This window comes from Strongylocentrotus purpuratus, unplaced genomic scaffold (assembly GCF_000002235.5).
Source record: "Strongylocentrotus purpuratus isolate Spur 01 unplaced genomic scaffold, Spur_5.0 spur5_scaffold_2, whole genome shotgun sequence".
NCBI classification, from domain to species: Eukaryota; Metazoa; Echinodermata; class Echinoidea; order Camarodonta; family Strongylocentrotidae; genus Strongylocentrotus; species Strongylocentrotus purpuratus.
In genome coordinates, this window is record NW_022145605.1 from 18,239,747 (window position 1) to 18,263,645 (window position 23,899).

General features: G+C 40.0%; 1 protein-coding gene across 4 annotated transcripts in view; it reads left to right on the top strand.

The window, feature by feature from the left end:
* LOC100891720 (zinc finger protein 271) overlaps positions 1–23,899 on the top strand; it is a 47,209-nt gene that overhangs the window by 13,599 nt on the left and 9,711 nt on the right. For 3 of the 4 annotated variants that reach the window (XM_030991874.1, XM_030991876.1, XM_030991877.1), the window contains exons 3-5: positions 405–494; positions 7,872–7,931; positions 15,003–15,254. In XM_030991874.1, coding sequence (XP_030847734.1) covers positions 405–494; positions 7,872–7,931; positions 15,003–15,254 — 402 coding nt within the window. The remainder of the gene's footprint in view (positions 1–404; positions 495–7,871; positions 7,932–15,002; positions 15,255–23,899) is intronic. The other variant, XM_030991875.1, reaches the window with a different exon arrangement.

Here is a 23,899-nt window from a genome sequence, read left to right on the forward strand (position 1 = left end):
AGATACCAAGTTCGTCTATGCATGTCACGCCACGCTTAGCTAGCTTGGCCCTCGTCAATGGACACAGTGCTATGAATGTTTCACAAATTCATGCCGCGCCTTTATACAATATGAATAGCTGAGGTGAAGATGTGGGATCGTGTAAAACACTGCAAAATGCATGATGCATGAAGCATGAATACTAAAGATACCTAATAAATCGCCTCAACAGCAATTTAAAACTTACTAATTCTTTTCCATTGAGGGTGTGACTGCCGTATTTGTAAGTATAGAAATGGACCAATGAATGTGTTTTGTTTGCTGTGATCTCCTTGTACACGTACAGATGGAACTTTATGAACTGCACTAACATTTAATAACGAAAGACTGATTTTAAATAATCCGACACTAATGATTTATTTCAGGTAAAATCAATCATGAAGTGGGTAGTACAACCCATGATCCTGTGTCAAGTACTGATGGAGACAAGGAATCTGAACAACCTACATCAGAAGGTAGGTTTAATTTATAGTACAATGAGGTTTTTTAACTCTTAAGCTGCCACCCATACAATGCACCCAGTGCCACAGTGCTAATCCCTATTGTGCCAGCCACAAATGTCCTGTGTGCCAAGTTAATTTTAAGGTTGGTTGAAGCGCGTGTTATTTAAATCTTTACAAAAAACAATGTGTGCGCCGATGCGTGTCCGATGGCCTAGTGGCACGCATGTTCACGACTAGTTAACGACTAATTTGCGAACAATTTGCGCATTGGCTGCGCATACTTCCTGCGCAGTTTTCGCATGCTATGCGCATAGTCTACGAATGCGTGTCCTGGTGGTTACGCATTGCGTGAACTTTTCGTAAATTATACGTGACCCTGCGTGCCACTAATTGGTACGCATTGGCACGCCACAGAGCGGGGCAGTGCGGGACCAAAATGCGGGCAAGTGTCAACGAGGCATAAGGGATATAAAATCGAAGCAATTCTAGTAGAGGGTCGAAAATACGAGGCAGTTGCGGCGAGCAGAAAATGCCTAGAAACGCTTGATCCGACGAAAGAAAACATAGATTCATTCTTGAAGCGGAACCAGGGACGAAAGACATGTGGAAACTGCGGACGTATCCACAAACCTCGTCAGTGCCCTGCGTATGAAGATGTGTGTCGTGCCTGTGACACAAAGGGCTATTGGGCTAAGTTCTGTAGAAAGGCTAAGAACGATCGCAGTCGTAAACCAGATCGTAAATCAGATGACCAGAAATCTGATGACCGTAAACCGAAGCACGGAAACAAATCACGATCGAAATCAAAGGGTCGAAAGTATAAGCCGATTAGCGAAATGGACACTAAACATGATACTTCCACAGATCATGATCATCAATCAACAGCAGGTCCATCCAACTTTGTACATTTTGACAGCATTCACACGATCGGACCACACAGTGATCAACTCATTAATAGCTCATTAGCTCATTAATGCAAACATCGGTAAGATGTGTGGAAATGCCCTGTACCATAGTGGTAAAGTTATTTTACCGTTCATAGTCCCATATGTGAAAATTCCTGCTGGTTTTGACCGTAAAGGCCGCACCCCGACTTTTTGATATTTTCTCTTCCAAAAATACTGCGGCCTTTACGCCAGCAAATACGGTACCTGAAAATAGACTCTGGGGCAAGCGCTAATACTATCACAGTACGCACAGCCAAACAAATGTGTGGTGACAAGTGGAGGCAAGTAGTGAAACGTACACCAGTAAAGCTAGTAGCATATGGCGAGATATCAATACCATGCGTTGGTACATTAGACATAGCTTGTAGATACAAGAGTCCAGAATGGTATACACATACATTCTATGTAGCAGATGTGAATGGACCAGCTATCTTAGGGTTGTTAGGTTGCACAGATATTGGGATTATCACAATCCACACAATGCACAAGGACACACCTACACATACACCTATCACATGTGTTGTTAGTGACCTTAAACAAACATACCCAGGTCAGTTTGATGCCATAGGAAGCTTTAGCGGGAAAGCAATGCTGCATCTGAAAGATGATGCAGAGCCCACCATAGATGCACCTAGAAAGTGCAGTGTCCACCTGAAGGACAAGATCAAACCCGAGCTAGATAACATGGAGAAGCAAGGAGTCATCAGAAAGATATAACACCACACAGATTGGTGTAGCTCAATGACCACCGTTGTGAAGAAAGATGGATCCTTATGGATATGTCTTGACCCCAGAAGGTTGAACGATGCCTTGAAAAGGTGTCCACACAAAATTCCAACCTTGGAAGAAATCCAACCGATCTTCGCAGGAGCTCAATTCTTCAAGCTAGACGCAAAGGCTGGATACTGGTCAGTACACCTAGCAGAGGAATGCCAAGACCTGACCACCTTCAGAACACTATTTGGAAGATATTGTTTCCAACGATTACCCTTTGGCTTATGCACAAGCCAATACATCGTCCAGCAACACATGGATAGGATCATCCAGAATGTGCCTGGCTGCATATGTCTTACAGACGTCATTGCCATTGTCGGAGAAAAAAAGGAGGAACATGACGAGAATCTCCACTTACTCATTGAAACAGCGAAACAGGAACGACTCGTGTTCAACAGATGTAAGTGTACTATCAAGAAGGAAGCTATCAGCTACTTTGGATCCATGTACACAAGATCTGGAATCTTCCCAGATCCAAGCTAGGTTGAAGCTATCAATACAATGCCTTCACCCAAGGACAAGGAAGATGTTCAGAGATGCTTTGGACTGTTCACATACCTAGCACCATACATACCTAATCTATCAGAGAAGTCAGCACCACTTCATGAACTCCTTCACAAGGAAATTCCATTCGTCTTGGACGAGGATCACGAACATGCCTTAAACAGCCTGAAAAGCGTAGTCTCATCGGGTGCATGCCTGCAGTTCTTTGACCCAAAGAAAGAGACAACCATTGAGGTAGATGCATCGATGAAAGGGCTGGGAGCATGCCCGTTCCAAGATGGCAATCCTGTAGCTTTTGCATCCAAAAGTCTCTCCAATGCACAATCCAACTACTCGAACATAGAGAGGGAAACCTTAGCCCTAGTGTTTGGTATCACCCAATTCCATACTTACCTATTCGGGAAGGAATTCACTGTGATAACCGATCACAGGCCATTGGAAACAATTTGGAAGAAACCTCTAAGAAGCACATCACCTCGTCTACAGAGACTATTGATCAAGGTACAAGGATACAGATGCCAAATCAAGTACCGACCTGGGAAAGAAATGATTCTTTCAGATACCTTGAGCCGTCTTCCTAACCCCAAGGAAGCACACGATGTTCCGCTAGACATCAGAGTGGAATCAATCTGCTCCGAAGTAGAAGACACTCATCAAATCGACTTGATCTTCTTCGGACAACACAAGAGAACAGAACTCCAGAGGGAAACATCCAATAACCCTGTTCTTAGGTCACTGTGGCAGACAGTCACACAGGGTTGGCCTGAAACTCTTCAAGAGCTGCCGACATCCCTAAGAGAATTCTGGTCTTACAGAGATGAGATTGGAGTGTCACAAGGAGTACTCTTCAAAGGAAGTCGAGTGATCATACCAAAGACACTTCGGGAAGATATCCTTAGACAACTTCATCTTGGACACATGGGAATCGAGAGCATGAGACGACTAGCTCCTGAGACAGCGTTCTGGCCACACATCACCAAGGACATTGAACAGCTCTTAAAGAAATGTGCTGCTTGCCAGGAACACCAGGCAAGGCAACAGAAAGAGCCGTTGTTACCCCATGATGTACCTTCAGCACCTTGGACTAGACTAGGGACAGACTTGTTCATGCTCAACAGACAAGAGTATTTACTCGTCACTGACTATTACTCCAAGTATCCGATAGTCTACAAGCTGACTGACACATCAAGTGCTGCAGTAGCTAACGTGATGAGTGGAATCTTCAGTCTATTTGGTCCACCAGAGGAGATCGTATCGGACAACGGTCCACAATTTGTCGGGAAGCACTTCAAGGAAATGTGCCATAAGTGGTCAAACACACATACAATCTCTTCACCTCACTATCCAAGATCCAACAGACTAGCTGAGAGAATGGTTCGTACCGTCAAGAATCTGTTGAAAAAGTGTTCACAGACTGGCCAAGACACTCAACTGGCTATGTCACACCTAAGAGCAACACCTGTTGACAGTCACATGAGATCACCTGCAGAGATGTTGTTTGGAAGACCCATCAGAACAACACTGCCAAGTCATTATCTTTCAAGAGAATCTACCACCACTGATCATCTCTTGAATCGAAAAAGCAAGATGAAAGAAACGCACGATCGACATGCGGGTCCAGATCTTCCACCACTCCAGGTAGGACAACCAGACAGAGTCCTACATCCCAAAGATCATACTTGGATACCAGCCAAAGTATCCAAAGTCTGTGACGAGCCTAGGTCGTGTGAAGTATCAACACCCAACGGAGGAATCCTGAGACGAAACCGATCTCACTTGAGGGAGATTCCATCGTCAACCAACCCATCTCCAAAGCATGTTCGGTTCGCCGAAGACTACACTTCATTCACTCAAGCAGAAACACCACAACAGAATGGCAACAACCATCAAGCAACTCCAACACCAGAGACTCGGAACATTCAAGCTAAAGAACCAACAACAAACTTGCAAACCACAACTAGATATGGACGCAACATCCGTACCCCAGCGAGATACATGTTTGAAGATTGAAACTGAACTCTTAAATATCTTCAAAGAAGAGAGAAGAGAACACAGACGACGCTTAGTTTAATGTAGTCTAAGAAGTTTATTGTTCATATGCATGTATAATCATTGTACAGTACTTTTGGTATAACAAGCATAATCTTTACAACTCAAGAAACAGATGCTAGCCCAAACACGTTTCGTTTGGAAATTCATGTTTATAAAGGAATCAAGTTATATCAAAACTATGTTCAATCTCGCAGATAACTGTGAAGTTGAGAGTGGAACGATAATAATATATACAGTTATACTCATTCGTTAATACAATACAAAAGAAACGTATTGAAAACAAATCAAGATTTTATGTTATATAACCTGATTGGAAAAAGTTAATTAGGAAGCAAATAACCAAAACTTGCATACTACCAAAAGTATTGTTATCAAAGCAATATGTTATTAATCATCGATCAGTGATGTTCACTGATTCCCAATCTTTCCAGAGCAAGGGGGATGTTACGATATGCGATATCCGAATATCCTGTATCCGTCGTAGTTGAATAAACATGTCTACCATCATATCAAACCGGACTGGTGACTCGTATATTATCATGAGTATCTACCAATTCTAAGACCCTCGAACTCATCAGTAGTTAATGTAGTGTATAACTTACCAATCAGACTGACAGCACATCGATAAAGAGCAACAATTTCAAGCTTGTAGTGATACCGTTAACAAAAGGTGGTTCAACCTGAAATTTAATCAGAATTAAACAATCATAAATAATATGTCAATTTTAAACTGTGTTTACAAACAATCTTGCATCAAATTAGTTGTATGATTAATGCATGCTTAGTCGTTTACTGAAATTACATATTACACTGTTCCAAAATGAAATATCAACGCCCAGTAAAGACTATGTTATATTTCCTTAGCATCATAATAAATGAATAAAATATTTATGATACCCTGAAACTATGGCTACTTGAATTTCCTTTGTTCACTATTGCATTTGTGTGAATGATAAAACAATAACCCTTTTGGCTCTACACAAATTACCCTAAATTCTTCTTTATATACATGTCTACAGTTACCAGAATTTATCTTCATTCTGTCACTTTATACAACTGCCTCTTATATATAAATGATATTAAAATAACACAACGCGGTCTGTACAACAGACTATCCCCATAGCACTACACACATGCACCGTATTATGTAACTGCATGTGTAATGCATCATACAAAGTTACTGTGCGTACGTATCACTTTCATAACAAATTTTATACACCAAATTATCTGAAAACTATGAACAGTATATAAAACCAACACCCAACTCAAACTGACAGCTAGTTATTAATTATTATCATCATATGTTCAAATTATACTCACAACATTGGGCTTGTCTGGAATGCTAAATTATCGATTGCATATCAGAAAGATGACTTTCCCAAATAGAGAATCATGTGCAGCTAAATTGTTACGCCCCCACTCGGCAGACCTAAAATTCAACCAAAAAACCATCGCTTCTGACGTCATACCTCGATCGTCAACTGAAACGAAAAATGTCCTTTCAAAACAGAGATTAGTATCTTACAGTTATCATTATCTTTATCAATGAGTTCTAATTAGGACCTATCACCGTAATCTGCTTCCTTTGATATAATTCAGTTCATGCAGATTTTAACTCATTCATTGTCAGACTTAAGTTCACGCATCTTTATAGCTTAAGCTATGGTCACAAATCAGAGCGGCGACCGACCGATTAGTAGCCTGCTGGAATTTAGGCATCGCCCAACAATCTTTGGAGAATTAGAGCAGGCTGTAGAATCCCAGCGATGCCTGGGCAGTGCCCTGTCGATTTCCCGTCGATCGCTGGTCGATTTTAGGCCAAGACTGAGCGAAATCGGGGAGCTTCTCCGAACGGCGTCCCGTCGCTGACCGATTGATGACCCACCGATTCCCGAGCGGTCTCCCACCGGCCGCCGGCTGATTTTAAAGATATTGGCCGGCAGCCGGCCGGTAATCGGCGGGGCACCAAAATATGCTCGGTGCCGGGCTGTTCGCCGGCCGGATACCGACCTAATCGAGCATTCGCCGTCGAACGATTTAGGTAAAAGATCTAGCTAGATCAAAGGATGCCGAGTGCCGACCAATTTTGGACTCGCCGCCCAGTGACCGACTGATCTCCCAGTGGCGACCGGGCGTTGACTGCTTGACAGCCTTTGACTTAAAGGGACTGGATCGGCAGTTTCCATGTGCATAACTCTACACATCTACACTTTTGGGCAATGCTGCCCTCATTGTTCCATCTTTTATATGTTCAAAGGTCAAATGTCTTTTATGCGCACTAACTGCCACATTTCTTGACGGATTTCTCTCAAATGTTGTATGGAGGTGTGTCTTCGTATACAATCTACAAATCTTTAGTGTTTGTTGATGCTGCCACCTGTGTTTCGTCTGTTATGGGGTCAAAGGTAATATTGCGGTGGTTGTCTTTTGTGCGCTCTAACTGCCACATTTCTTGACCGATTTCTTTTAAATTTTCTACAGAGATGCATTATACTATAATCTACACACATATTATTTTGGTGATGCTGCTCTGAGTCTTGACCATAGTCCGAGCCACTTGTGGTGATCTCTACGTCATCCTTTTGTTTCAGGGAGTGGAGAGGGGATCTTTGCCTCTCCTTCGAACATAAGGATGACACAAAATCGCTGTCACTGCCGGGGGATACATTCGCATTGAGCGCCAATACAGATTGCGATATTTCTAGTTTATGTGGTATACTGGTAGTGGCAACCAACTCCTAAAACCAAGCATGATATTTGACTTTGGCCCTCCACTTATTACTCAAAAAGGTGAGTAGTAGGCAATTACATGTGATCTGTTTCTAGCATAATTATACATGTAGATGGAACCAGATGGTACTCCAAGAATTTTTTGGAACTTTTTTTGCAGGGTAGGCATGGTTGGAAACAAAGATGCATGATCATGTGGTGTCATTTGACCAATTAGACGGCCTACATGCTTGAACCATTTTTGGATATTCATCTTTCTCTCAGAAGTTCAGAACATAATCCAAAAACTTCTGTCTCAATTTGAAGTGACAGGACACTCATGTACTTTCTTACACTGTATCTGAGCTGTCGATGACATGAGCTTTCTCTTTCTCGCCACCAGGTGATATTGTTGACAATGGACAAGAGACAGTAGATCGTGGAATGTCAATCAACAGTGGAGGTAAATCTCATCTTTGCTCACATTGCGGCAAGGTGTTTTCCACAACAGATCAATCCAACATTCACCTGAGGATACATTCTGGAGAAAAGCTACATCAGTGTCCATGTTGCAGTAAGAGATCATGTCAGGCCAGTCATCCCCTTCTCCACTTGAGATCACATACAGGAGAAAAGACATATGAATGTTGCTATTGTAAGAAAGGATTTTTACGGAAAAATGATTTCAATCGTCATATACTAACACATACAGGAGAAAAGCCATATGAATGTTGCTATTGTAAGAAAGGATTTTCCCAGAAGAGCGTACTGAATCGTCATCTCCGAACACACACAGGAGAAAAGCCAAATGAATGTTCACACTGTAAGAAAGGGTTTTCTCAGAAAAAAAATCTCACCAAACACCTCCTAAGACACACAGGAGAAAAGCCATATGAATGTTGCTATTGTAACAAAGGATTTTCTCGGAAAAGTGCACTCAATCTTCATCTCCGAACACACACAGGAGAAAAACCATATGAATGTTCACACTGTAATAAATGGTATTCTCAGAAAATAAGTCTCACCCAACACCTCCTAACACACACAGGAGAAAAGCCATATGAATGTTGCTATTGTAAGAAAGGATTTTCTCTGAAAAACAATCTTAAACGTCATCTCCGAACACATACAGGAGAAAAGCCATATGAATGTTTACACTGTAATAAAGGGTTTTCTGAGAAAAGAAATCTCACCCAACACCTCCTAACACACACAGGAGAAAAGCCATATGAATGTTCACACTGTAATAAAGGATTTTCTCAGAAAAGAATTCTCACTCAGCACCTCCTAACACACACAGGAGAAAAGCCATATGAATGTTCTTACTGTAAGAAAGGATTCTCTCAGAAAAGCCTCCTCAATTGTCATTTACTAACACACACAGGAGAAAAGCCATATGAATGTTGCTATTGTAAGAAAGGATTCTCTCAGAAAAGCCTCCTCAATCGTCATTTACTAACACATACAGGAGAAAAGGCATATGAATGTTGCTTTTGTAAGAAAGGATTCTCTCAGAAAAGCCTCCTCAATCGTCATTTACTAACACACACAGGAGAAAAGCCATATGAATGTTGCTATTGTAAGAAAGGATTTTCCCGGAAAGGTGCACTTAATCGTCATTTACTAACACACACAGGCGAAAAGCCATATGAATGTTCACACTGTAAGAAAGGATTTTGTGAGAAAAGAAGTCTCACCCAACACCTCCTAACACACACAGGAGAAAAGCCATACGAATGTTGCTATTGTAAGAAAGGATTTTCTCGGAAAAGTGCACTCAATCGTCATATACTAACACACAGAGGAGAAAAGCCATATGAATGTTGATATCATAATCAAGAATATCCTCAGAAAAGTAAACTCAATCGTCACGTACTAACACACAGGAGAAAAGCTATATAAATACACCCAATGTGAGAAAAGATTTTATCAGAAAAATTAATTCTCATCTCACTATGACTGCACACAGAGGAGAAAAACCATATGAATGTTCACACTGTAAGAAAACATTTTCTATGAAAAGTGTACTCAATTGTCATATATAGTAAAACATAAAGTAGAAAAGCCATATAAATGCACCCAATGGGAGAAAAGATATCAGAAAAGCAATCTCATTGAGCACGTACAAAGACACAGGCCATACTGTAAGAAAGGGTTTCTCTGAAACGCGTTCTTAAAAGCATCGTTCAACAATGTTAAATCTGAGATGCATGGCCCTAAGCGTTATCAGTGTCTGTGATATGATGTGAAATTGATGCCCTAAAAAAATTGTGCTTCAAAGTGATCGAGAAGTGCCTCAAAAAAGTAATCATCTTTGAGTGACCAGTTTTACCATACTCATTTTCCCCAATAGACTGTCGTGTTATAAAAAACGTTAGGAAAACGGTTTTTGAAATTTAGATTTCCAATCATAAATGTCTTGATAATCAGACAGGCGATCGGCTTGTGTAAGTCATCGGGTCTGCGCGGTGCCGCGTTAAGGGGTTTTAAAATGTCCATTTTCAAGAAAAAGAGTACTTTTCAAAATCCTGCTGTACGTGTTTAGGGCTATTTTTCTAGACCCCGACTCCGACTTGCCACTTGCCTACCGTTAACTTTGTACATGTGTTCCTCAGGTAATACCGGGCTATACATTTATATTTTGTTTTGAATAGTAGAATAGTAGCCGACTAGCTGTTCATTGTATATTGTGTACTTTTTGTATACACTACATGTATGTATTTAATATAATATATACAAACCCATGTAGATCAAATTTGAAATGTACTTCTTTTTTTCAAAGAAAGGACTTATGATGAGCTGATGCATTAAACCCATTTGGAAGTGTAGAGGTTGATGTTATTGCTTCTCTATTGAAATACATTTTTATATTGTGAATTTTAGATGAAAAGTGCAGTTTGATTTATATTACATGATTGTCAACAACTTAAATGGTAATCCATCCCTATCGCACTTCAAAATGCTCACTCGAGGGGTTAAAATTTTTGTTTAGGAGTAAACTTTTGTGAAAAACCTGTTACGGGTGTGTATTTTGGCTTGAGAAAAAAATCCTTGTTTAGGAGGTATGTGTCCGTAAAACCTGTGGTCACGCTTGCTTACAGTATTTCTACATGACTGAGACCCCTGGGATAACATAAAACCCTGTGTATATAGGGCTCGCACTAAACCCAATGTACTTGGGTACCATGTGCCCCCTTTTCTTTGAGAAATTTTAAAGAAATTAAAAATACTGGCACTAACAAAACCACGCCTATTGGTAGTCTCCTCAACAAGACATTTTACTGTTCACTGAGAAAGCATTTATGTTGTAATATTAATTTTGGAAGCTCACATATTTGAAGAGAGTTTAGCCACATGGATTCCTTGCGTGAAGATCAAAACATGTTTTGGTGATTGTTTTACTATAAAGTTATCCTGTTTAGGTTTATTATTCTTATTGAAAGTCGGTGTTAATTTTCTATTGATTTTGATTCCTTAAAACCTTCAAAAATGCATCTTTGAACTTTGTAACAAAGTATTTCACTGCTTTTTCTCTGTTTTATGAAATAAATATCCTTTATTTTTACACTATGTAAAATGTATGTACAAATATAAATTGTGAGTTGGGGAAAAGGAAGTCACAGAGACAGAGAGAGAGGGGGTGGGGGGGGGGGGGTAGGAGGGGAGTGGTGAAGAGAGGGGGTACAGAGAGAGACAGAGGGAGAGACAGAGGTGGGTTTGGGAAAGAGAGAGAGAGGGATGAGTTAGGGAAAAGGAGAGAGAGAGGGTGGGTAAGGGAGAGAGAGAAAGGAGTGGGTTAACCATTAGGGAGAGAGAGGGGGGATGGGTTAGAGAGAGAGCGAGAGAGAGAGAGAGGGGTGGGTTAGGGAGAGAGCGAGGGATGGTTTGCGGAAAGAGACAGATTGTGTGAGGGGGAGAGACGGGTGTGGGTTCGGAAGAGAGACAGGAATAGAGGATAAAGGGAGCAATATGATCTGTTCTTTGACATGAGGTGCTCCTTTTCTTTTTGTTAATGTGTCTTATCCATTTCGATACTAGTGTCCCTTTTCCTCTCATCATTAAACAATGCCAATTTACAGCGACTAAAAACAATTTTTCCCAAGCTCACTCGCTCGCATTCATGGATGATATAGTTATGTCATTTGTCATTTGTTTCTTTACGGGAATGGCTAAAATCACGACTGCAATTTCGACCAATCGGATGGCTGGATTTCTTAAGTGAGGTATATAATATTATTTAAAAGAGTTTCCCAAATTATTTTCAGTAACAATGTTGCATTTAATTTTTTTTTTTTTTTTTTTGGGGGGGGGGGGGGGGAGTTTTTGTCTCGCCTGCGTAGCAAAAAGCGAGACATAGGCGCCGCTTTTCCGGTGACGGCGGCGGCGACGGCGACGGCGACGGCGACGGCGACGGCGTCAACATCAAAAACTTAACCTAAGGTTAAGTTTTTGAATTTTTGGTATAATTTTTAAAGTATAAGTTCTTAGTCAATGAAACTTTGACTATAGGGTAATCAAGTATCCCCAATCATGTGAGTAGAATTTCAGATCACAAAGTCAAGGTCAAAGGTCATTTCAGGTCAACAGACTTGGACTATGTTGTAGCATCATCATCGAAAACTTAACCTAAGGTTAAGTTTTTGAATTTTTAATATAATTTTGAAAGTATAAGATCTTAGTCAATGAAACTTGGACTATAGGGTTATCAAGTCTCCCCAATCATGTGAGTAGAATTTCAGGTCACTAAGTTAAGGTCAAAGGCCATTTAAGGTCAACAAACTTAGACTTTGTTGTGGCATCAACATTAAGATTTTCAAAATGCTTCTTCTTCGTTATTTTTCAACCGATTTTGATTCTGATTGTTTCATATGATAGGGCTAGGAGGGGATTTAAAATTCTACACAGAATCGTGAAATTCATTATCTATGCTAATTTATGCAAATTTATTCGAAATCACAAAAAAGGCTTCTTCTTCATTTCTCGACCGATTTTGATTTGGTTTGCTTTATATCGTAGAGCTAACTTTGGTACACTAAACTTCTACACAGAATTTTGAAATTGTTCTCCATTAATTAATTATGGTAATTTATGCAAATTTATTCCAAAAATAACAAAAATTGCTTCTTTTCCCTCATTTCCCTCATTTCTTGACCGATTTTGCCTTATCTGGTAGAGCTAAATTTGGAACAATAAACTTCTACACAGAATTGTGAGATTTTGCTCCATTGATTATTTATGGTAGTTTATGCAAATGAAATGAAATTATGTCCCTTCCAGGGCATCAAATTTCTATTTTTTGACCAGTTCAAAAGTGTACCACATAAAATTTACGATATTTGTTGTTGTGAGATGCGGATGAGCGCTACGTCATTGACGTTCTGGTTTATCATATTGAATTGCGTTATGCAGGCGAGACCGCCGAGAGCGTTTCCCTTGTTTATATTTTGTTGGAGGAGGAGGGTTTTAAAAAAAAAAAAATTAGTGGAGGGGGGAAGGTTCTTTTTCTTTTTCTTTTTGATTTGGTAATAATAATTTATTAAATATTTGTTATTATCATGTTCTGTATGTATAGTAGACCTATTATCATTATCGTACCATTATTATCAATATGATATGATTTCAGTCATCGCTTATTATATCCATCATGTAGTCTATATCTTATTCTGAAGTTTGATATGATATTCATTTGTATATGTATTCAAATATGTTGTTCAGAGATTTATTTTCAATAAGATAGCCTGTCGGCGGGTCCCAAAATTGAAAAAAAAAAAATCTTTTTCTCTTCTATCAGTTACAAAAGAACTTAAAAACATGTATAGATCTATTATAGCTATGTTACTAATGTAAGTGCATACATCTTTGAATGCGGTCATTCTTTTCCCGTTCAGTCCAATTTCATATTAGATTGAGAGAAATAATTAGAGAGAAGGAGAAAGAGAGAGAGAAGGGGGGGGGGGGCTTGGGTTGGATGTCACTTTTTCAAAGCTCAAATACACAATACATATACCTCCACACTCATTGATTCATCTCTTTTGCCTTGTGCAACAAATACATTTCCTAATTATGAGTAGCACGGCTCAGTACGACAATCGTGTCTAATGTTTATATGATTGGTAAATTGATATTTAAATTTATTAATACATGTATTTAGGAGCATCTGCTATCATGGCTTCAAGAAGTCATGACACCCAGGTTGCAGGACGTGGACCCTGCTCCTGTGCAACCCACAAATGATCATGTTGGCAAATCAATGCCAACTTGGCCAATCACTGCCAATGAATCACACAAAGAGTTAATAGCTTGATTATTGATAATAATCAGTGGTAGATGTGAACCTGTTAAAGAGACTGCGTAAATGGCTCATTGCTAGTCCAAGCCGATGAGATCTTTGTCCAGCGGACTATGTTTTTCATTTTGCTGATGCTAATTATAACACTGGCCAAGAATTAATGACTAGACCGCATTCCTTGAGCTGGCGAGGCACGCACCGCTGAACTTTGCATGACCCAAATCATGTTGCCATACGTATAGCTATAGGTTCGATTTACCCACGCTCGACTTTTTCGTTTTTTTTTTGATAGCTTAACAAATTAACCGAATAATGTTCGAAAACCAGAGCAGAAGAGCAAAGCTCCCGCCCAAAAGTCAAAGTACGGTCAGCATCATTGCGCATTAGCTCTCTGCGCTGTTTGACCCCTCCTATTCAAATTCGAAATAAAAGCCGCTCGAGCGATCAACCAACGAGGGCGCTCAATGCGCAAAGCTCTTCCTGAGGAGTACATTCGGGTAGACTATTAACATACAGTACATTGAAAATAAAACGGGAATAAGAATTGGACCTTGCAGCACACCCTCTTCACCCTCTACGGTTTTGGTAAGCCTGATTGCGGAGGTTCTTTTCTCGTTATTTTTTAGGGGTAGAGCCCTTTCCACGTTTCGTGGATATCGCTCAGGCCTTCGCCGCCTTTCTTGTTGGGTTTCCGGACGGCTCGGGAGTTTCTAACTCCCATTTCCTATCCGAGTTGCTGTTTTCGTTTTTTAACAACAACCAGCAAACCCTAAGGTGTCTCCTGTTTTTAGCCTGCCTTAGGTTTTAGAGGCGTTTTCTCTTTGGAATGATGTTTAAAGCTTTTCTCCTGAGTCAAGTTTTCTCCTTGCCCTCTGTTCTCCCTGGCCTTATCCGATGATGTGTGTTTTTATTACTCAAAAAGGTGAGTAGGAGGCAATAACATGTGATCTGTTTCTAGCATAATTATACATGTAGATGGAACCAGATGGTAGTCCAAGAATTTGATGGGAATTTTTTTTGCAGGGTAGGCATAGTTGGAAACAAAGATGCATGGTCATGTGGTGTCATTTGACCAATTAGATGGCCTACATGCTTGAACCATTTTTGGATATTCATCTTTCTCTCAGAAGTTCAGAACATAATCCAAAAACTTCTGTCTCAATTTTAGGTGACAGGACACTCATGTACTTTCTTACACTGTATCTGAGGTGTCAATGACATGAATTATCTCTTTTTCTCCACCAGGTGGTATTGTTGACAACGGACAAGAGACGGTAGAAAGTGGAATGTCAATCAACAGTGGAGGTAAATCTCATCTTTGTTCACATTGCGGCAAGGTGTCTTCCAAAACACATCGATCCGACATTCACTTGAGGATACATTCTGGAGAAAAGCTACATCAGTGTCCATGTTGCAGTAAGAGATCATGTCAGGCCATTCATCCCCTTCTCCACTTGAGATCACATGCAGGAGAAAAGCCATATGACTGTTGCTATTGTAAGAAAGGATTTTCACAGAAAAATGAACTCAATCGTCATATACTAACACACACAGGAGAAAAGCCATATGAATGTTGCTATTGTAATAAAGAGTTTTCACGGAGAAGTGCACTTAATCGTCATAAACTAACACATACAGGAGAAAAGCCATATGAATGTTGCTATTGTAAGAAAGGATTCTCCCAGAAAAGTGTACTCAATCGTCATATACTAACACATACAGGAGAAAAGCCATATGAATGTTGCTATTGTAAGAAAGGATTCTCTCAGAAAAGTGCACTCAATATTCATTTACTAACACACACAGGAGAAAAGCCATATAAATGTTGCTATTGTAAGAGAGGGTTTCCTCAGAAAAGTGCACTCAATATTCATTTACTAACACACACAGGAGAAAAGCCATATGAATGTTCATACTGTAAGAAAGGATTTTCTCAGAAAAGTACTCTTCACCGTCATCTACGAACACACACAGGAGAAAAGCCATATGAATGTTCACACTGTAAGAAAGGATTTTCTGAGAAAAAAAATCTCACCCAACACCTTGTAACACACACAGGAGAAAAGCCATATGAATGTTCACACTGTAAGAAAGGATTTTCTGAGAAAAGAAATCTCGCTCAACACCTCCTAAAACACACAGGAGAAAAGCCATATGAATGTTCACACTGTAAGAAAGGGTTTTCTGAGAAAAGAAATCTCACCCAACACCTCCTAAAACACACAGGAGAAAAGCCATATGAATGTTGCCATTGTAAGAAAAGATTTTCTCAGAAGAGCGTACTCAATTGTCATCTACTAACACATACAGGAGAAAAGCCATATGAATGTTCACACTGTAAGAAAGGGTATTCTCAGAAAAGCTATCTCACCCAGCACCTCCTAACACACACAGGAGAAAAGATATATGAATGTTGCTATTGTAAGAAAGGATTTTCATGGAAAAATAATTTGAAACGTCATCTCCGAACGCACACAACAGAAAAGCTGTATGAATGTTTACACTGTAAGAAAATTTTTTCTCACAAAGGTAATTTCATCAAACACCTACGAACACACAAAAGAGAAAAATCATACGAATGTTGCTATTGTAAGAGAGGATTTTCATGGAAAAGTGCACTTACTCGTCATATACTAACACATACAGGAGAAAAGCCAAATAAATGTTGCTATTGTAAGAGAGGGTTTCCTCAGAAAAGTGCTCTCAATATTCATTTACTAACACATACAGGAGAAAAGCCATATGAATGTTGCTATTGTAAGAAAGGATTTTCTCGGAAATATGCACTCAATCGTCATTTACTAACACACACGGGAGAAAAGTCATATGAATGTTGCTATTGTAAGAAAGGATTTTCTCAGAAAAGTACACTCAATCGTCATATACTAAGACACACAGGAGAAAAGTCTGATGAATGTTGATATCGTAATAAAGGATTTTCTCAGAAAAGTAAACTCAATCGTCACGTACTAACACACACAGGAGAAAGCCATATGAATGTTGCTGTTGTAAGAAAGGATTTTATCAGAAAAGTCAATTCTCATCTCACTATGACTACACACAGAAGAGAAAAACCATATGAATGTTCACACTGTAAGAAAACATTTTCTATGAAAAGTGTACTCAATTGTCATATATAGTAACATATACAGTAGAAAAGCCTTATAAATGCACCCAATGTGAGAAAAGATTTCTTTTCTGATAAAATCTTTTCTCGCAAAAACACAGTTCACACTGTAAGAAAGGGTTTCTCTGAAAAGCGTTCTTAAAGGCATCGTTTAACAATGTTAAATCTGAGATACATGGCCCTAAGCGTTATCAGTGTCTGTGATATGATGAGAAATTGATGCCCTAAAAAAATTGGACTTCAAAGTGATTGAGAAGTGCCTCAAAAAAGTAATCATCTTTGAGTGACTGGTTTTACCACGCTCATTCTCCCCAATAGACTGTAGTATTATAAAAAAACTAGCAGGACCCGCGGAAATCCGCGGGATTCTAGAGGGGGGCGGGGGTGTAAATAGATATATAGAGACCATGGGCGTCAATCCTTACACCAAAATACCTATTGTTCAGGGGGGATGATCTATTCATTCATCCACCCTGAACAATAGGTATTACGTAAGGATTGACGCCCATGAGAGAGACTCTCTAAATTAAAATCCCTGCGTAGGTTATGCATAGGCTAGTGTACATGTTTGCTTATGGTTGCTTACGGTTGCTTACTGTGTGGAAAGCTTTTACTGCTTTGTCGATCTGGCGTAGGGTAGCGTACTGTTGCGTAGGCATGGCGTACAGTAGCGTAGAGTTGCGTGTAAAGGCGTACTTTCTGCGTCAAGTTTCTACGCCGAAAGTATGCGGAAAAAATTAAACATGTTGAATTGTTTGCGTCTATCAGCATGTAGTAACGTAGGCCAGCGTAGTTGGTACGCAACACTACGCAAATCTACGTATGGACCCCACGCCAATTAGTGACCTGACAGTGTCACAAATAAAGTATTAAAAATATGCTCGTCTGATCCTAATTAAATGCCTAAAACCCGTGAGCTTTCAGGGTTTATGGCCCCTTGAAACCCGTGGACCCACGCCTATAAACACTCAACTCGCTGCGATCTAACTGATCCCCCCCCCCACACTTTGAAAAACGTTTCTTGGAGTCTGCATGTAACATGTAAGAATGGTGCATGGTGATGCAGATTTTTTTTTCAGCACTCCCCCCCCCCCCCCCCCCCAACGATTTTACTCATTACGCAACTGTCTGTTTTGCAATGCATGAAGTCACATATTCTGTCTGGTTGATATTGGACTATTAATAACCTTGCTTAAATTTTCTTGTAATTTACTGTAGATATAAGACAATATTAGTCTCCGATGGCTGAGTAGTATAGTCGTATAGTTTTATAGCTGTATAGGTATACAAAATTATGGCACTTTGGCCCACACGCTAATGTGTTGACGGGTTCTTCGATTGATGGATAGACGTATGTGTAATTGTGTAGTTGTACGAATATTGGCCTGCTTGGCCCCCCATACTCTTCGACTCTACCTCACTCAGCCAAAGTAGGCGTGGCGAGTTCGTGACGTCATTACTCATGTTTATTCATGAGGCCGCTAGCCTAGCGTTACTTCGCACCTTCGTACGCTACCGCCAAAGTCCCGGCACGGCCGACACAGCACTGTGTGTACTGTATGTATGTGTGTGTAGACTGAAGGCAGCTTGCGACTGAACTGTCAGTCCAATGATTTTCTTGTGAATACTTTCCTTTAGAAAATGATAATCAAAATTCAGTAAGCATGGCCGTAATAATCACAAAATAAGCTTTGATTTCATACCTCCATTCACGAAAACTATATAAAAATCGCGGCAATCATAATGGAAATAGGTCTCTAAGTTTGGACGTGGACGGGAATTAGCCCCGTATATCTCTCTGGCTTTGTGCTTGTGCAGCTACTACAAAGGATATCCTATAGAAAGATGCTTTACTCGGGTAATCCCGACCCTGTGCATCGTGCATTTAATACGCAACTTAATGTGAGTGGACAGTCATCGGTCGTGTGTCTACGGATGTAATGTTGAATATCCATGAGGTATCTCTGTCGTCACGCATATCCTGCATTATGCATATCGCGTTTGTTTTCGCCCTGGACGTCGACACGGAGGAGGACCTCGGGCGGAGTGTAGCCAATTCCACAGAGTAGACTCTCCCGCGGACGATGGCACCGGGCACGGATACCCCGAGGGGAGGGTTCAGGAGGAGATAGCTGCACCAACTTCGGTCGGCGATCTCATTAAAAAACAATAAATACAAAGGCTGGCGGAGACGTCGCGCTCCCCGCGGAGCCTTAGCGTATTACTTATATAGATTAGCAGGACCCGCGGAAATCCGCGGGATTCTAGAGGGGGGCGGGGGTTGTAAATAGATATATAGAGACTGTCTAAATTAAAACCACCAAGAACTTTATTTGCCATTCAGGCCATTAAAAAAATATACATGTTTAGCGTCCCCGCCCGCTTTTTTTTTAAATATTTTATTTTTTTATTTTTTTTATTTTTGAAAGAAAAAAACACCGTTCCTGCCTGCTTTCTTTTTGGGGGCCGCCTCCTATTTTTTTAAAATTTATTTATTTATTTTTTTTTATTTTTTATTTTTTTTTGAAAGAAAAAAAACATGAAAAGCACTGCTAAAATGTATTTCTGATTTAAAAAAAAAAAAAAAAAATTGTCGGCCGCCATCTTGAAAAATAGCCTGAATGTCAGGGAAAATGTACGGAGCGGCCATTTTGAAAGAAAAAAAAAAGAAAAAAAGGGCCTCCTTCCCATTTTTCGAAAAAACAGGACGCCAAACATGTTTTTTTTTTTAATTTGGCCTTATATAAAAAAACAAAAACGATCCAACTATACCGGTAGTTATTCTTTAAGCCACTGGAACTGCGTAGAGTTCCGTAGTGTGGCGTACTGACTACGCAGAAATTAGTCTGTGTATTAATGGGAAAATAGTCCCTGCGTAGGTTATGCGTAGGCTGGCGTACAGGTTTGCTTATGGTTGCTTACTGTGTGGAAAGCTTTTACTGCTTTGTCAATCTGGCATAGGGTAGCGTACTGTTGCGTAGTCATGTAGCGTAGTGTTGCGTAAAAAGGCGTACTTTCTGCGTCAAGTTTCTACGCCGAAAGTACGCGAAAAAAATTAAACATGTTGAATTGTTTTCGTTCATCTTGCGTACCCCTTTCCGTCCCCCAGCATATAGTAACGTAGGTCAGCGTAGTTGGTACGCAACACTACGCAACTCTACGTATTGACCCCACGCCAAATAAAGTATTGAAAATATGCTCATCTGACCCTAATTAAACGCCTAAACCCCCCGAGCTTTCGGGGGTTTATGGCCCCTTGAAACCCGTGGACCCCACGCCTACACTCAACTCGCTTCGATCTACCTGATCCCCCTCGCCCCCCCCCCACACTTTGAAAAATGTTTTGTGGGGTCTGCATGTAACATGTAAGATGCAGATTTTTTTTGTAACATGTAAGATGCAAAAAAAAATATTTTGCCCCCCCCCCCCCCCTCCCCCCAACGATCTTATGGCACTTCGGCCTGCCCGCTGTTGTGTTCACGTGTAGGCCTACTTCAATGAATGGATAGACATAAATAGTCGCATGGATGGATACATAATAAAGCGTATAGTTGTCGAATATTGGCATGTTTGGCCCTTCATAGTCTCTTCGACTCTGAATAGCTCACTCACTCACTCAGTCGAGCAGCCAGCGCAGCTAGAGTGCACTGCACTACACACTGTATGCGTACGGCAGAGCTCTTGAAACTGAACGATGTTTTTCTCTGATTTTCTTGTGAAAATTTTCCTTTAATAAATGATAATCAAAACTCAGTAAACATGGCCAGAATCATCACAAAATAAGCTTTGATTTCATACCTCCACTCACGAAAACTATATAAAAATCCCGGCGATAATGATGGAAATAGGTCTCTAAGTTTGGACGTGGATGGGAAGACATCTGTTGCGCTGATCATGAAATAAGCTAATAAATATCAAATAAAGACTCGACTCATTTAAATTTTTAATATGAGGTCTACATTTTAATTAAAATTTAAAAAATGGTAAAGATTACAACATCTAAAATATACAAAACAAACACGGGGAAGAAAAAAAAACTTGCGACGGAGGCGGGATCGAACCCGTGCGTGCAAAAAGTGCAAGAGCTACCGGCGAATCGAACGCAACCGGCGCCTCAGACCGCTCGGCCACTTCCGCTTCATGCTAAAGCATGAAGTTCGCGACGGATAAGTGGGACGTGCGGACGCATCGACGACGTCGACGACGACCGGGACGTCGCACCGCGCCGGGACGTGGCCCAGTGGGTAGATTAAAGCGCCGTCCGTCCGCGGGACCGCCCGGCGGCGCCCGGGGGCGGGCGGGAGGGGAGATTTGGGCGCCGTAAAATGGACCCCGGATACCCCCCTCGACGCCTTAGCGTATTATACTATGGGTAGAATATAGAACGTTAGGAAAACGTTTTTTGAAACTTAGATTTCCAATCATTAATTTCTTGATAATCAGACGGGCGATCGGCTTGTATAAGTCATGGGGTCTGCAAGGTGCCGTGTTGAGGGGTTTAAAAACGTCCATTTTTAAGAAAAAGAGTACTTTTTCAAATTTAAGGCTATTTTTCTAGACCCCAACTCCGACTTGCCGGTTGCCTACCGATAAATTTGTACATTTGTTCCTCGGGTATTACCCGGCTATACATTTATATTTTGTTTTGAATAGTAGAATAGTAGCTGTTCACTATATATTGTGTAATTTTTGTAAACACTACATGTACGTATATATATAATATAGATCAAATTTGAAATGTAGTTCTTTTTTCCAACAAAAGACTGATGATGAGCTGATGGCTGTGTATTAAACCCATTCGGAAGTGTAGAGGTTGATGTTATTGCTTCTCTATTGAAATACATTTTTATATTGTGAATTTTACATAAAAAGTGCAGTTTGATTTATATTACATGATTGTCAACAACTTAAATGGTAATCCCTGTCGCACTCCAAAATGCTCTTTCGAGGGGTTACAATTTTGCAATACTTATTTAGGAGTAAACTTTTGTGAAAAGCCTGTTAAGGGTGTGAATTTTGGGGAAAAACCATGTGAGATCCTCATTTAGGGTGTATTTTTGCTTGAGAAGAAATCCTCGTTTAGGAGGTACATGTCCGGAAAACCTGTGGTCATGCATGCTTACAGTATTTCTACATGACTGAGACCCCTGATAACATAAAAACCTGTGTATATAGGGCCCACAGGGAACCCAAGTTGTACTTGGGTACCATGTGCGCCCTATTCTATTCTAGTTTGGCTAGGAGGGATTAAACCACCCAGGGTGGTCACTGACAGGTGGCTATCTCATCAACTCAGCTCTCAATTAACGTAAGAAAAAGAGGATCATGGGGGACCAATGGTCACTGATGAGGCATTGTTTTCTATATAGAGGGAGCAAGTAGCTACAAGTAGTACAGTGGGGCTTTAAGTAATATTTATTCATTTATTCATGATTTTTTTTTCAACAGGGTAATTTTATTCAGTTCCCCTGGAAGATTGCTAGTGGACCTGCTTTTCAAGGAAGCCCTGCATAAAAAATAACAGTGTAAAAACATAAGTATAGACTGTAATGAAATAATAACAAATTGTACATAAACATGTGAAATATTGAATTAAACACATATCTTTTTAAAATAACACTATTTGAATCATACAATATTTATTATCAATTTTTTAAAGAAATTAAAAATACTGAAACTAACAAAACCACGCCTAAAAAAAAAAACAAGTACTGGTAGTCTCCTTAACAAGACATTTTACTGTTCATTGAGAAAGCATTTAAGTTGTAATATTAATTTTGGAAACTCAAAATTATTAGCCGGCGATAAGGCCGCACCCCAACTTTGACATTTCAAAGAGGGAAAAAAAAAAAGGAAAAAAAAAACCTACGGACAAAACAAAATAATCGTAATTTTCTTGTAAAACACTATTTATTTTTTTACAAACTGATACCAAATTCATCAATATTCTTATAATTTACCAGAAGTTTAGCTCAAAAAGTGATAGCGGGCAGATTTGGTGTCCGATATACCCCTACCACAATGTACGGTGTAATGTGAAACTGCATGAAATGGAAAAACAAAATGGCGACTTGGGATGGATGTTCGCGGTAGCTCAGTTAAAGATGAAGTTGAGTTCTGGTCATGCGATTGCATTGTGAAAGAAAAGAAAGGTGTGGAACCGACCAGAAAAGGTTGATCATCTAGCATATAAGAAATTGTGTGTATTGCAAGGTTCTGGAATCATCAAAATGATAAGAAATTTGGCCAAGTCTTGGTAAAGTTACAAACACTTGCACAGAAAGATGTATATGGGACTACATGAACACGTGGCGTAAAAAGCCGGCCCCCAATTTTTACGATGTTACATGCATATTTAGAATATGAAGGCATTTGAAGAGCCATGCTTTTCAGGGAACATGTCTTAGCTGATGTACTTCCACATTTGCATAATAAGAATGAGTAATGCTCACAAATTATTTTTCACCTCTTCCAAAAACTCAACCTTCTCTTTAAACGGTCCCTTCCTTTACTTTTGCGATGCATTGGCACGAACTTAGATCAAGATCTATCGGCAAATGTTGTGTTAGGACATTTATTTCTGTCTTCATGTCAACAATGCAAGGTAAAATTGTTGGTAAGATGTGTGGAAATGTCCTGTACCATATAGTGGTATAGTTATTTTACTGTTTCTAGTCCCATTTGTGCAAATTCGTGCTGGTTTTGACTTTCGTTTTTTTTTTTTTTTACTCTTTCGTCGTAAAGGCCGCACCCCGACTTTTTGATATTTTCTCTTCCAAAAATACTGCGGCCTTTACGCCGGTAAATACGATAGTAGGCAATAACATGTGATCTGTTTCTATCATAATTATACATGTAGATGGAACCAGATGGTAGTCCAAGAATTTTATGGGAATTTTTTTTGCAGGGTAGGCATGGTCGGAAACAAAGATGCATGGTCATGTGGTGACATTTGACCAATTAGACGGCCTACATGCTTGAACCCATTGAATCCATTTTGTCATATTCATCTTTC